The sequence below is a fragment of the Drosophila mauritiana genome, chromosome 2L, assembly GCF_004382145.1.
Source record: "Drosophila mauritiana strain mau12 chromosome 2L, ASM438214v1, whole genome shotgun sequence".
NCBI classification, from domain to species: domain Eukaryota; kingdom Metazoa; phylum Arthropoda; class Insecta; order Diptera; family Drosophilidae; genus Drosophila; species Drosophila mauritiana.
In genome coordinates, this window is record NC_046667.1 from 6,731,780 (window position 1) to 6,745,416 (window position 13,637).

The window sequence follows — 13,637 nt, forward strand, 5'->3', positions numbered from 1 at the left end:
TATAACTTAGTTAAAGAATCGCAGTTCATTAACTTACTCATTTATTCGGAATGCAGAATCCGCTTAATCTAAGTGTACAATAAGAAAACAATCAACATTATCCTTGACACAACAAGTGAAGCGAATTGGAAGCGGGACTATGTGTTGTATGTGTAGGAAATGCTGGGGATGTGGGCGTTGTTGAGCGTGTTGTCGTGCGTCTCCTTGTCCTCGGGTATCTCGGGATCCTCGCGCTCCTCCTCCTCGTCGATGATGCTGATATCGCGAATGGATGGCCGGTGACTGCGTCGCCAGCCACTGAGGTCCTGGGGCTGCTTGGTCTTGGTCAGCAGCTTCGTGCCCGTCACCGAGATCATTATTGCTCCCAGCGGAGCGGTCAGAACGATGCTGAACACGCAGATCGTCTGCACAATGTTCGCCCAGTTGCGTTCGTCCTCGGTGGCGTCGTCTCCGAGATGCTTTAGGGCCACCGGACCAAGGGCCGCCTGCACCGTTGCCTTGGCCATCCACGACAGTCCCACAAAGAACTTCTCCTTGGTGTTGAGGCGATCTCCGAACGCAATACCCGCCGTGGTAAAAATCCGCAAAATGGCGCCCGTGAAAATGCATGCCGCTCCGATAGACACCGTGTGTGAGTCCAGCTCGCGAATCTTAATGGTGGCACCGGTCAGCCCGAACAGAATTGGCTCGAAGATCATCCAGAAAATCTCGAAGGCGGTGGAGACCGGGTTGTCCTCCACATCCCAGCCATCCTTGCACCAGAACAGATTCGAAACGAAGGCCGAAAAGACCACAGCCAGGGGACCGGCTCCCTCGAATCCCAGTTCCTCGCTGCCATAAATGGCCATCAGTCCGCCGGTGAAGAGCAGCAGCGTCCGCAATGGCACCACATACGCGTCCCCCTTCTCCGGGAAGATGCGGGCCAGCGAGCCCCATACGACTCCAAAGCCCAGACCGCCCAAGATGCAAACCGGTGCCTGAGCGATCTGGTAGGCGAGTCCCTTGTCGGAGAACATCACAGTGCTGATGATGCCGAATATGGCCACCGACAGGGCATCGTCCACTCCGGCCACGGCCACCACCAGTGTGGGAATACCCTTGGCCACGCCATAGCCCTTGGTCCGCAGACGGAACAGGCAGGGCACCACCACGGCCGGTGACACTGCGGCAATGATGGAGCCCAGCAGGAAGGACCAAATCCAGGGCAGATCCAGCAGGAAATGCGACATCACGGCCATCACCACCGCCTCCACGCACCACGGTATGATGCCCAGCTTCAGGATCGTCTTGTACACCTTCTTGAAGGCCTCCGGCTCCATTTCGAGTCCAGCTCGAGTCAGGATTATGGTAAGCGCGAATTTGCGCAGATGAGCCGTCACCTTGGAGAAGTCACCATCAATGTCGGCCCAGCCTACATTCTGTAAACAATGATTGTTAAGGGAGGATAAGAAATAAAAATATGTGGAGCTCACCTGGAAGAGTATGCCCACCAGGAGCATGCCAATGAGACGTGGCAAGGTGGTCAGCGATATCAGATAGCCACCGAAATTGGCGGCCACAGTGAGAACGACCAGGCCAAAGAGCTGCCCGCCAGGGGCAGCCGAGTCGCCGATGATCACAAAGGCGGTGACCCAGATAAGGACACCTATTATTAAGGAAATAGTTAAAACAATTATAAATATATTTAAATACAATAGTTAACTTACCAATCAGAATAATAGAAATTAGGCGCGATACCGTCCTAAATGTGGGACACAGCGGGTAGGGGAATATCTTCTGCCAGAAGGGCGGCTCCCAGGACGCGGATGGCTCCTCGCCGCGGCACTTGAGGCAGAAGTTGTACATCCAGGACTCCTCGACGTAGTTGGCACCGCCATTGCTGCTGCCGCCTCCGTTTTGACCCATCTGGTGGCCATTGTACTTCGCATTAAGCACGTCCAGCGCATTCTGTCGATAGTTTTCTGCGAGAGAAGAAGGTTCCAATGAGTGATGCAAGCCATTCGTCTGGGTGCGCCAGAACCTAGTACTGAGTTTGCAAGACCTCAGAATGTATATTATCTTCGCAGTCAGGAGGGATCTCTAATTAGGTGATAACTATGGGCATTATTATATCGAAAGGGGAATGCGTCAAAGGCAAGACCTACGCAACAATATTTTGATTTGGCAGAGCCCACTTCCCCCGGCTCGCTAATTGATAATGTTGACTGGAAAATGAGGTAGACATCGGAGCGGTAGCCGCCGATCAAACAACCGCTTCAACTTGATATATTTGCATTTTTTTTTTTTCAACTGGTTAATTCAGGTTGAAATTTCAATGGGACCGTGAAAATGAGGCGCCGAAGTGATAGGAAACTTCCTATCAAATTTGGAAAAAAATACATATCATGTACTCTACGTGTGTTAAAATAAGTGCTATTATATATAATTGGCGCTAATGGTCGGAAATACTTTGTTGACTATTTATTTATGTGGTGTATTTATAATATATATAATACACATGTCTAAATCACAGTTTAGCACGTTTGCAGAAGAATTTTAAGCTTCATTGAGACGCCTATGATTGAGTTTTTGAAACGTGTTAGTAGCAAAAATGCTCAGCACACGTGAGAAGTGAGGTGTAGACAATATACGTCGCAGACTATATAAGAAATATTTTTGAAATATCAAAGCATTCCGCAGATATATAGCTAATAACCACATAGTAACCCGCAGATGTATAGCTAATAACCACACAGTAACTAATTTTGTATTAGATTAAACCAATCCTCTCGCTGACAAACTGGTTTTCTGGACAAGGATCCTGCGATCCTGGACAACATCACTTACCATAGCTGTGAGTCGAGACCCGATCACTTTCGTTGTCATGGGGAGCGGTATCCTTCAGGATGCTCTTCCTTCGCGCCGGTCCAATGTCCGTGTGCGAATGTGTGGAAGTCTGCGATGGTAATACAAATCGCGATTAATTTGGTTAAATAACAATACGTTATCGCTGGTTCACAAGCGTGTGCCCATATACATATATATTTCATTAGGCGATTATATGGCCAGTAGTACATGGAAAATCCGTTTTTACGATGCAACCAACAAGCGGAATGATCGCAATCGCCGGCGGTTAATGAATTGATATAGCCAACAGCACTCACCTGTGAAATTTTACGCCTCGGGTTTTGCTCATAGGCGGGATTATCGTATCCGGTGCCGAGACCACCATTCCCGCCGATCATGGGGGGATCGGAAATAATGCTGACCCGCCGCTTGGGCTGGCTCTCGATGACGATGGTGCTCCTGTGGTTGCCAGCCCCATTGCCACTGCCATTCGAATTGGGCATGGGCACGTCGCTGGGCACTGGGATCGGGGTCGGAGCAATGATGGTCGTCGGTGTGGTTATGGTCGCTGGTGCTCCGCCGACGGAGGGATCCTCGCGAGCTTCTGGCTCTCCCGTGGCCGTCATCTTCTTATGGCTCTGCCGAAACGAAGTTAACAATAAGTTAATCATTTAATGCTTCGATTAGTAGCCTTTGTGCTTACACTAAACATTTGACGGCGTCGCGAATCAAATGTATGAAATTATTTCGAAGCGATTCGCGAGTTTTTACAACTATCTCGTTCGACGTTTAGCAATGAAATAAATTCATTACCACTCGGTGGCAATCCGCCAACTCCAGGTGGACACACACACTCATAAGGCACACACACACATACAGGCATCTGGTGGCTACACTGGGCGAAATGGCGAGGCGCTAATTGAAAAGCCAAACAGCCATTTATCAAAGCGCAGGAAAATGACAGGTAATGTGATATAAAGCGTAATTGTGGGAATTAATGCCCTATTTTTCCAATTCATTCATTTATTTATAAACTACTCTGAAAATTAACTAATAAAATATTTAACATTGTCATATAATTTATTATGAGAATTATTGTGCTCTTTCTTTAATGTATTTATTCATTTATAAGCTACCATAAAAATGAACGGTATTTTATTGCGATTGTGAGTAGTTATGAGAAAAATACTTTTTTTTTTTTAAATGTCACATAATTAAATAATTTTATAGATTACGTATACGCACTGTATGCCTTCTGAGAACAGACATCATAAATAGTGAGAAAATATATTGCTTTATCGATTACGCGATTTTTTGTTATATATATATATTATATATATATATTAAACACAAAATATTTTGGTTTGTATCTGATTTATTTATTTTTCGCAGTGCCCTTGTGAACTTGTGAAAACGTTAAAGACTAACGTAAATATTAAATAAATAGTGTAAAATCTTCTTAAAACCTCAATAAAAATTAACGGCAATTAGCTTCAATTATATCACCTGCCCCAAAAAGATACACATGATATGCGGTTGATAGATACTCCCATATCTCCAGCCATGAATATGTAAAAACCAGGTCGGTTGCCGCTTTGATGACCAAGAAGTTTTTTAGCCATTTGTTTGACATTCAATTATGACGCGTTTATCTAAACAAATTCACGTGAGCTGGGCTTAATATCTGTTTAATGTGCCCCCCTCCCCCTACACCGCCTAATTTCTTTTTTTCCGAGACGTCTCGAAATAATGAGGCTGATTTGATTATTTTATACATTTGGTGATTATTTGTTTTTCGGGGCTTTCCGTTGTTTTTGCTATTTTTGCGGTTCGGCGGCGAGGAGAACAGAATGTGACATCAAGTCATGCGGTTCGTTAGCTGAATGCTGAAATCAAACAAAGCCACAGGCATGTTGCTTGTGCCTGGCAAAATGTTGATTTAAATTGTTGTTCCCTGACATCAACCCCCCTCCCCCCTGAAGTTGGTCCAAACTTGCGTTACTCAATTCGCTAATTTATGGCTCACACAAAAACTGGCGGCAAATAGCAGGTGACAGATCTGTCCAAAATGCGAGCAAATTTGGTTTTGAAGCCATTCGATGGGCAGATACCAATGGAGATGCGATTTTATACATCTTATTCAGTTCAATAACTTTATCATTAAACAATGTGCAACATGTTGACTATACTCACACGCTCTGATTGGAGTACCAAATATAGACTTAAGTGGGCGGAAAGGGGCAAGATGGTAGACGATATCAGAAATGTTGGCAACGGAAAGAGACTATTTGCAATCACAACTGCATAATTGGCCAGCCACGCTCAGTGTTTTCAATTTTCACCTCTAATTAGCGCCGATTCAACAAAAAGTGCTGCTATTGATAGGAGTGATTTGCTGTGATAAAATTGTTTTGGACAATATTTAAGTTGGGACAGTCACCCCAGCAGCGATTTTCAATCTTTTAGATCTCAATATTAAGCCAAGCCATTGGTTTTGATTATTCAGTTTTTACTAAGTTTCTTTTTTTTTGGGGGGCTCGGGGCTCTAATTGACGCGTGTCTGGTATCAAACAGACCCGAGTTGACAAACTTTTCGACACTTCATCTTCATCATCATCATCAATATTTCATAGGTATATTATCGTCACGTGCTATCATGCGAACAAATGGCGAACAAAGCGGCTTAATTAGCATTCGTGTGTCATCTGTTGGGCTTTTAAGACATATAAACAAATATATATCTGGCTATAATACAGTAAGTGTTCATCATCAATAGGCCATCCTATGGGCCCGATTACAGGTCATCCGTAGGGTGAACAACTCGTGTGATTACCAAGCAAATACATTTAAATTTTGAATTATTTAACTGTTTAGTTTTTAAGTTCATCTTTATTAAAGGGTTTGCAATTACACAAGCCCTTTGATTTAATAATTTAGCTAATTGATTGCGATATCTTGAGTTTCGCTTTGAACCCTTGTTAGTCATTTTTGCATTCAACCTGGGCTTTCAACGATTTTGCCGCTCTTTGACCTTGCCGTAGGTTGCCCCCACCCCCATTTGCGCCCACACCAAAAAAAGCATTTTGCATTGCCATCGAATGAACACAACGGCGAGGAACGATTCTACGTGACATGTTTGCCTGATCGGATTGGCCAGGGCATAAGCAAATTCGAAGCAGTTAGTTAGCTTGGGTCAGTTGGCCGGAGCGGTTGTGTTGGCCAGCTGGAGATTCGGATTGGGAGAACTGGTCAGGTGGCCGGATTACTTAGCACGAGCGGTGCCAAGCCGTTTTTGGCCCAAAAGGTTTTCCTTCGCACGCTTCAAAACCCATTGCGCAATGGTCATAGCCAAAAATTGGGGGATGGGGAGGGGTTTGGGGCGCAAAAACATTTACATTTTACAACGATTTTGAAATTGGGCAGGTAACCAATGGATTGGGTGGATGGGCTTGGTGGGAGAAGTAGTATCCGTATTAGTAGCAGCTACCTGTGACGTGATTCACTTTCAAACCTGGTCAGACGACAAACGCATTTCAGTGCTTCGTCTTTGGTTTTTCTTTTCTTTTTTTTTTTTTGTAAATGGCACGGCTGTTATCCCATAGCCATGGTGTTAATCTAATCGATTGCCGGAGTTGAGCGTTGTCTACGGAGCTGCCCAGCAATAGATAATCAGCAGAGATAATAAGGTACGCGCATTCTTACACAATTAATCCCCAAAGCACTTGAGTGCGGGGAGCGTGTAAATTTTGAGAACAGTTCACTTGAATCAAATTCAAATGGAGGGAATACACAGTCGGCTGTTTCCACGGATTCTTATCAATCGGAGTCACATGTGACCAATGGCGAGGCAGATATGATGATATTGGACACTTGGCTAATCTCCGCTGGGCTCTTTCCGGCTGCGATTAGCCAGTTGTAGGACTGTTAATTGCTTTTAGCTGGGATTCATGGAAACATGTTCTTCAAGGTGCAAAGTTTATGTGTATATAAATACTAATAGCTAATATGGTTAAATACACACATTTTCAGCTAAGTTACTCCTTGTACTTAAGCAATCGCCAGAAATGACATGGAATATTTTGAAGAATATCTATTAAATGTTTTCTTCTGATAAAACCAATGATCACAATGATTCGTCGCACTCTTTATTGGGCGCCAATAAAACAGAGTTTATTACCATGAATATGTTCCTGGGTGCTCAACTTCAGATTGACGTCAAAGGAGACGTCCTCCAACTCTCACTTAGCTCCAGTCCAATCGTTCAATTGATCAATTAAATGGTTTTTGCAGATACATTCGAAGAAGTTGGGGAATATTCTTTAAATAGCGCTCGATTGAAGTTATCAAGTGCTAGATGGCATCGTTGGAATCTTTTATGGCCGACGGATTTCGTTGGAGCTTTCACAAAGTTATCTACGGCCGTATATTTGCATTAATTTATTGCAAATATAAAAGACTTTTGCGATGATTGATCGCAGCATGTTGAACATTCATATAATATAATATATTCGCGGCTTATCTGACAATCGACGGCGATAGCAAAGGGCGCTATGGCGAAAAAGATTTAGCCATAAAGATCGAATCGGACGAAAGGCTAAATAAAAATCCACCAAACACTCGAGTTGGTGGTCGCTCATAAAAATCGAAGGGGCTAGGTATGGTATTGATAAGGGGGCGGTGGGGTAGCGGTTAAACCCTTATCAATGCGCCGGACTACTTAATTGACTTGATATTGCCCTACTACCCCAACTACCGTGTGGCCAAGTGTGGATTGTGATTGATTCCATTCCGAATGCTAAATACGCAGACGGGATCGGGTGCCCCTTTTAAATTGGTTTCACGATTGCGATCGGATCGCGAAATATGTGTGTGATTACTCCACTTACGAGTGTTTCATTAACAGACCCACTCCACTCGATTCGAATCTCAATCAGCCATGAATGTTGTTTCTATATAATCGGCTTCAGATTCGATTTCGATTTCGCTTTCAATTCAACCCCCGCCCCACCTTGCCAGTTTGGATTTCACTGGGTCTCAGGTGCTTTCCACTGGGGGTTTATCTGCCTCAATTGCGCGAATTGTTTATTAAAACATTATCAATATCTGTAATCCACAGTCGGATCCACTTCACGCTGTTCTACACTCATTTCGTCTGGCTTTGGCCTTTGTCATTAGTCCCATTGACAACTGCTAATTGTGGTAAGTGTTTATTGGCCCAATTTTCGAGGCATTCGATAAGATTTGGCCCGTGTATCACTCTTCTCGTTTAATTATGCATGTATTTCCTTTATCATCACAGTTCTCTTCTGGCTGAAACTTCCTCTGCTTATCTAAGCCGCACAAATAATGTACTTAAATGATGGGTATACTCGAGATTTTTCGGATAGAGGTTACACATTTGGGTAATATTTAGTGGTATCATAAAGGTGTTTTTCGGCACGATATGATCTGGATGATTGTTTATTCTATTGCAGTGCACAGCAAAAAAATTAAAGTTGAATATTAATTCATATTCATATATTTGTTATATTACTTCGGATCTATGCAACTTCATAAGACGGAAACTAAATTTATATCTTTAGGGAAATTAAAGTAGAGCCAGCTATATATCTTTGTATACTTCCTTAGCTACTTTAGAAAAAAGTGATGACTTATTATGACAGAATCAAAGTTAAAACACTCATTATATTATACATCTAATTAATTGAAACGTAGATTTTCCAACTGCAGAAACCTTCTCTTTGATTGTGTTTCAATGTATATAATATATAATATAATATATACAATGCACAACCGTTATACGCACTGCGCATTTCCTTGACATTGTGATTGATTTTATTGATACTGATACGGAATTAATGCGTTCTGGAACTCGTTCACAGCTTACATTAAAGGGTTAACCCGCTTGAGATGTTCGCTTAATAGCATTTAAATGATGATACAATTGGTAGCACTGCAAATTGATTTTCCCCATGCAATAAAATATTCTTATGCATTCATTTCGAGTTCATTAAGAAATCATTCACATTTCATTAATTTCGGTCAATATGCAAATGGGCAGCAAAACGTAAATAAAGCGAAATATATGAACCAAATTAATAACAGCTCAAAGTCGCAAGCGGGTGTTTTAATCATAAGCGCGTGTAATTTGCATTTGCACTGTTTTGGCTGCTGCTTTGGCATTTCGAAAACACGTACAGCCAGAAATGTGAAATATCTTAAGTATTTACTTTATTACAGCCACTGAACTCGAAAGATGCGAATGAGTGGCAAAACCTACTTTGTATTCACACGGCGGCCAGGAGGAAATTAGACAACTTTCGTTGATGTCTCAAATCTGAAGGCACTTTTGTCACTTTTCGTTGTCTTCGTGTTTTAATCTTCTGCACTTTTCTCGGAATAGCGCCAATTCTCGACTAATTAAAACTCAGTTAGTCGTTCTGCGTTGACTTTTACTTTCATATTCACAGAACGCGATCCACGGAGGCGAAAACTGAGGCGTAGTCGATCCGCAACCTGGCCAAAAGCACGACTAAGTCGCTGCAAATTCCTGCCAGCGTTTTATAGGCACACACACACACTCACGTCTGTAAACGCGATCGGAAGAATTGAAGCGAATCGAATTGAAACCGCTCTCTTGCTCACCCATTCATTCACGCACTCACTCACTCACTCACTCACCTACTCACTCTCCGATTCGCGAAGAATTGCCCGAAGTTATGTGGTTGTAAGTCTTATCTTCTGGTGTGATCCACCCACCTGAAAATAAAGGTGGCCCAAAGCCCGCTCTTTTGGTAGAAGAAGAGGCGTAAATCAAGGCGATCGGCAGCCAATGGTGTTAGCCAACTATATAGCTACTGCACTGTTATATCGCGAGCTCGAACTGAAGGCCCTCTCGAGTTGTACGATCCATAAAATGGTCAACAAAATAATTTCCTCAACGCTTCCCAGGCCATAAATTCAGTTGAGAATTTACCATTGGCGAATGCAATGTCATAACTGGCACTTGGCGATGTGAAAATACATTGTTTATATGGCCCTATATGTGACACGAAAAAGTATGCAATAAAAAATATGATTGATGACCCGAGATAACGAATGGTTTTTCTTTAATTAGGCAGTCTTGAGAAGCTCAATCAATCGAAAACCGAAAGCGTTTGATGGCTTTATGGCCACGATAATCAATACACATTGATATGGTCGCGACGTTGTGTTTGCCCATCGTTTGATGAACTTTAGAGGGGATTTGAATGCATGGCGGTAGAAAAGTCAATTAGTTAATTGGCGGTCTAATTGACTTGACTTTTCAGTGCTCGCCATGCGTATCAATAATACAAATAGCCTCTAAATATCTAAATACTTGCCCAAATATTATATTAGATTAATCATTTGGAGTAAACAAACACGGATAAAGATGCCACTTTGTTTATTTACCATTTGCATAAAATCCAAATGGATGATTTTCGTTTATTTAACTTGCCTAATTTGAACTGACAAATCGCGATACACTCAAAACTGATAAACGTGTTCCCTCGCAGACACTGAATAGTATTCCTTTTGATATCTGCGCCATAAACCGTACTCAAAGATTTCCACTGCGATTCACCTGGGTAAACTAACTTTGATTAGTGCAATATAAGTACATGATATGCGGTTTGGGCAAAACAATGTTATAATGAAATCGTGCAAATAGTGCTTACAATTGATATTTTGGTTAAAATGATTATTGCTATTTTCAGCCAGAGATTAATTTGATATTTCTGACATTGCCCGCATAAAGGTATGCCGGCATAGCAATAATAATTGATTTCACTGCTGCCATTTAATATTTATTGTAAATTTGTTTATCTAATTTCCGGCAATAGATTTACCTACTTTCTGTCTATCTGCATATTGTTTTTCGCACTCATACCAATTCGGCAAATGGCCGCATCGAATTCAATTCAAACAATCCGCAAAATTGCAGAAATGTATGAACTTTTCGCATGAAACTTCTCTAATTATTTGAGTGGCAAACGGCCAATGTAAAATGCGTCATGACATCGAGGTGGCTGATGAAAATGCGGCTGGGTCAGGGATTCGTGCGGAGTCTCCATAAATTAACTTTGCCAAAATTACAAACATTTTCCCATTTCCCCCATTAAAACCCAAATCACGGTGCCACACACACATACATACATATCCGTGTTGGCTGGACGGGAGTGTAGCAATTTCAATTAAAGCTAATTACAACCAATATCGACTGCCAACAATGTCAAGCATCAAATGCGACGAAGCCACCCAAGAGGAGCCAGCTCGATTGGTTGGCTGGCTGGTTGGATGGAAGCCCGGCTAGTGTCATGTCTGGGTCGTGCACTGCGAGAAACTGCGGTGATCCGCTCACAAGGTGTCACTCAGTGTCGCCGAAGGTCCTGTCTGTGGGCGACGGTAAGTCCTGCGCGCGGGGGGAAGCGCTGCCTGAGTAAGTTTTGTTGTCGTTGTCACCGCCAGCCACTGAGATGTGGCCATTTGGGTGAACCTAAGTCTGGGGACAAAGCAGAGTTACTTATTTTATTTCTTTAATTTTTAGTGTATGTATATTTCTTTTTTTTTATATAATCATCACATTTAGGTGGATTTTTTGTGCGAAAACGATTTTTATCAGTTATGTTCTTAAAATATTACGCATACGCCTTGTGCACATGCCCATACTAACCAATCTTCTTGTTAAGACAAACATTCTTTAGGCATTTTTCACCGTATACCTAAAGCTGCCTCTTTCGTTATTTATCGCCACATTATTGTGGTTTTAAGAATTCCATTTTTTATTTTCTTTATTTTTTTTTTGCTTCAAAAGGTCCACCCCAAAGGATGTGTGTGGGCTGCTGCTGCTGGAGGGTCCACAAGCTAGTGTCTGAATTTGAGTCACAACCCGTTGCAAATGCTGGCGTTGTTGTCGTGGAATAATTAAAGCAAATTTGCACTTCAGACAGTCGCCCGTGGAAAAACAAGGCAAACATCTCAGCTCTCAGCACTGGCGACCCACAAGAAGAGCGGTGCCGAATCTCCAGACCCAGGTACAATCGAGGATACCGCCTCCTTAAGGAGCGACAAAAGCCCAAAGGAATTTCACGGATAACAATCCGACTGCAGCATACCCCGTAATAACTTAAGCCAAAAAGTACGGCATTCCTTGCGTAGCAAGCTGCAACTATAAGCTACGTAATAAAAATGTCTTATCTTTAATATTAAGTTTTTAATGCTAATCTAGACAAAGACCTCTGACATTGTATGCTTGCTACCTACTTGCCAGCTTATCTGATATACCCCTTTCAAATAGAAATTCCGTTTATAACAACAACAACACCGTCACCTGCCAGTGCCAACATCAACAAAAAGGGGTGCTCCAAAGTGTTTCGAGGACTCGTACCTCCTACGACGACAATTGCAACAACAGCAATGCAGAACAAAACGCCAGTCAGCCGGGAAAGTACGCAAAAAAATGTCTTTATGTACGGAAGGCAAGGTACGAGCACGGTTATATGTATGTATATGTATATGTATGTTTATGCTACCATAATATGGAACAGAGCCAACAACACAAAAAACAATGCCAGTGAGTGGCACAGAGCGCTGGAACAGGAGCGGTTCATCTGGAGTAGAAGCTATGGTAATGCCACACTAAGTTTTGAGTTTCTAACTATAAGGATTATGTTAACAAATTGTTGCCTCTTTTATGCTAAGCAGATTGGTAAAATTACGTGTACGTAACTGCGTATACGTTATTTTTCTGGAATTACGTATACGCAGTTACGTATACGTATATTTTAATGGAGGTTAAGTCGAATATGAAAACAGCACTTAAAGATAACGATTAATTTGTTAAAATGTTGTACAAAACAACGTTAAATATTTAATATATTTCCATCATATCTTATTAGCTACTTCTAAACATTTGCTTTAACTTACTTAAGCAATAAAGTGCGTTTAAAATGTTTTTAATATTATTAAAAAACTTTATATATTTCAAATATTAAAGTTTTGTTCGCAAATAAGGCAAACATATTTCGTGATCCTGTACTCCTCCTTTGCCGCTCCTGTGGCAAAGAGAACGAAGCGGAAAGGAGGAAACCGAACGGCGACCGCGATGACGGACTCGTGCGGATGCTGCTGATGCCGATGCTGATGCCGACGTGGATGTGGATGTGGATGCCGACGAGGATGAGGATGACGATGCTGCTGCTCGGCTCTTCCTGTGGCTTTTCTCACTTGCTGAGCGCAACAAGGACCAAAAAATACCAGCACGGCAACAACAATGGCCAACAACAATAATAATAGCGAATGGCAACAATAAACTGGGCTTGCGCCAAAAACGAAATGCGAAAATTTTGTGGGAAGAGCGAGCGAGAGTCGTCTTCTCACGACGGCAGGACGGTAACAACAACAGAAACAACAAAGGAGTAACGAGATGGGAAAACAAAATCACACATACACACACGAAGAGCGACTCTCACAAAAAGCTGCTCAAAGTCAGTGTTTTGGGTGTGTGTGCGTGCATGTTAGTGGGAGAGATTCACCCGAAAAAAGTTTTCAACTTGAAATTGAACTGTGTGTGCCATAGTTGAAGGTAGAAGAAGCAGCATCAGACAAATTGGAGAGCGCCAGTTGTTGTTGCTTCAGATGCTGTTGCTGATGCTGCTCTTCTCTCTCCTCCTTCTCTACACAGAAATAAATAATTCTACAATAGACAAAACGATAATGACACACTACCTTTAATTTAAAATGCATGCTTGTAGTTGTGATGAAACATTAATTAACCAGTTTGAATTAAT

At 42.3% G+C, this 13,637-nt stretch overlaps 2 protein-coding genes and 1 long non-coding RNA gene across 5 annotated transcripts; 2 read left to right on the forward strand and 1 right to left on the reverse strand.

Annotated features, from left to right (window-relative positions):
• Window positions 1-24: 24 nt before the first annotated feature.
• LOC117150788 (sodium/hydrogen exchanger 9B2) lies at window positions 25-9,341 on the reverse strand. Of its 2 annotated transcripts, none has more exons than XM_033317846.1 (6): window positions 9,107-9,341; window positions 3,144-3,464; window positions 2,827-2,935; window positions 1,707-1,961; window positions 1,473-1,645; window positions 25-1,418 (listed from the first exon to the last, which is right to left on the reverse strand). In XM_033317846.1, the coding sequence occupies exons 2-6, from the start codon at window positions 3,450-3,452 to the stop codon at window positions 138-140; spliced, it is 2,127 nt and encodes a 708-aa protein (XP_033173737.1). In that variant the 5' UTR covers window positions 3,453-3,464; window positions 9,107-9,341; the 3' UTR covers window positions 25-137. The 2 variants fall into 2 exon arrangements, with proteins under 2 accessions (XP_033173737.1, XP_033173728.1); XM_033317837.1 differs by lacking the exon at window positions 9,107-9,341 and adding an exon at window positions 3,530-3,621.
• On the forward strand, window positions 7,816-8,299 carry LOC117150799. The gene is made up of 3 exons (XR_004460791.1): window positions 7,816-7,864; window positions 7,943-8,025; window positions 8,126-8,299. It is a non-coding gene; the product is annotated as an uncharacterized LOC117150799 (long non-coding RNA).
• Window positions 9,342-12,153: 2,812 nt separating the features above from the next.
• Window positions 12,154-13,456, forward strand: LOC117148889. 2 transcript variants are annotated; one of them, XM_033316598.1, is made up of 3 exons: window positions 12,154-12,331; window positions 12,396-12,475; window positions 12,862-13,456. In XM_033316598.1, the coding sequence occupies exons 1-3, from the start codon at window positions 12,265-12,267 to the stop codon at window positions 13,135-13,137; spliced, it is 423 nt and encodes a 140-aa protein (XP_033172489.1). In that variant the 5' UTR covers window positions 12,154-12,264; the 3' UTR covers window positions 13,138-13,456. The 2 variants fall into 2 exon arrangements, 1 of the variants encoding a protein (XP_033172489.1); XR_004459944.1 differs by having other exon boundaries at window positions 12,154-12,475; window positions 12,845-13,456.
• Window positions 13,457-13,637: the final 181 nt, after the last annotated feature.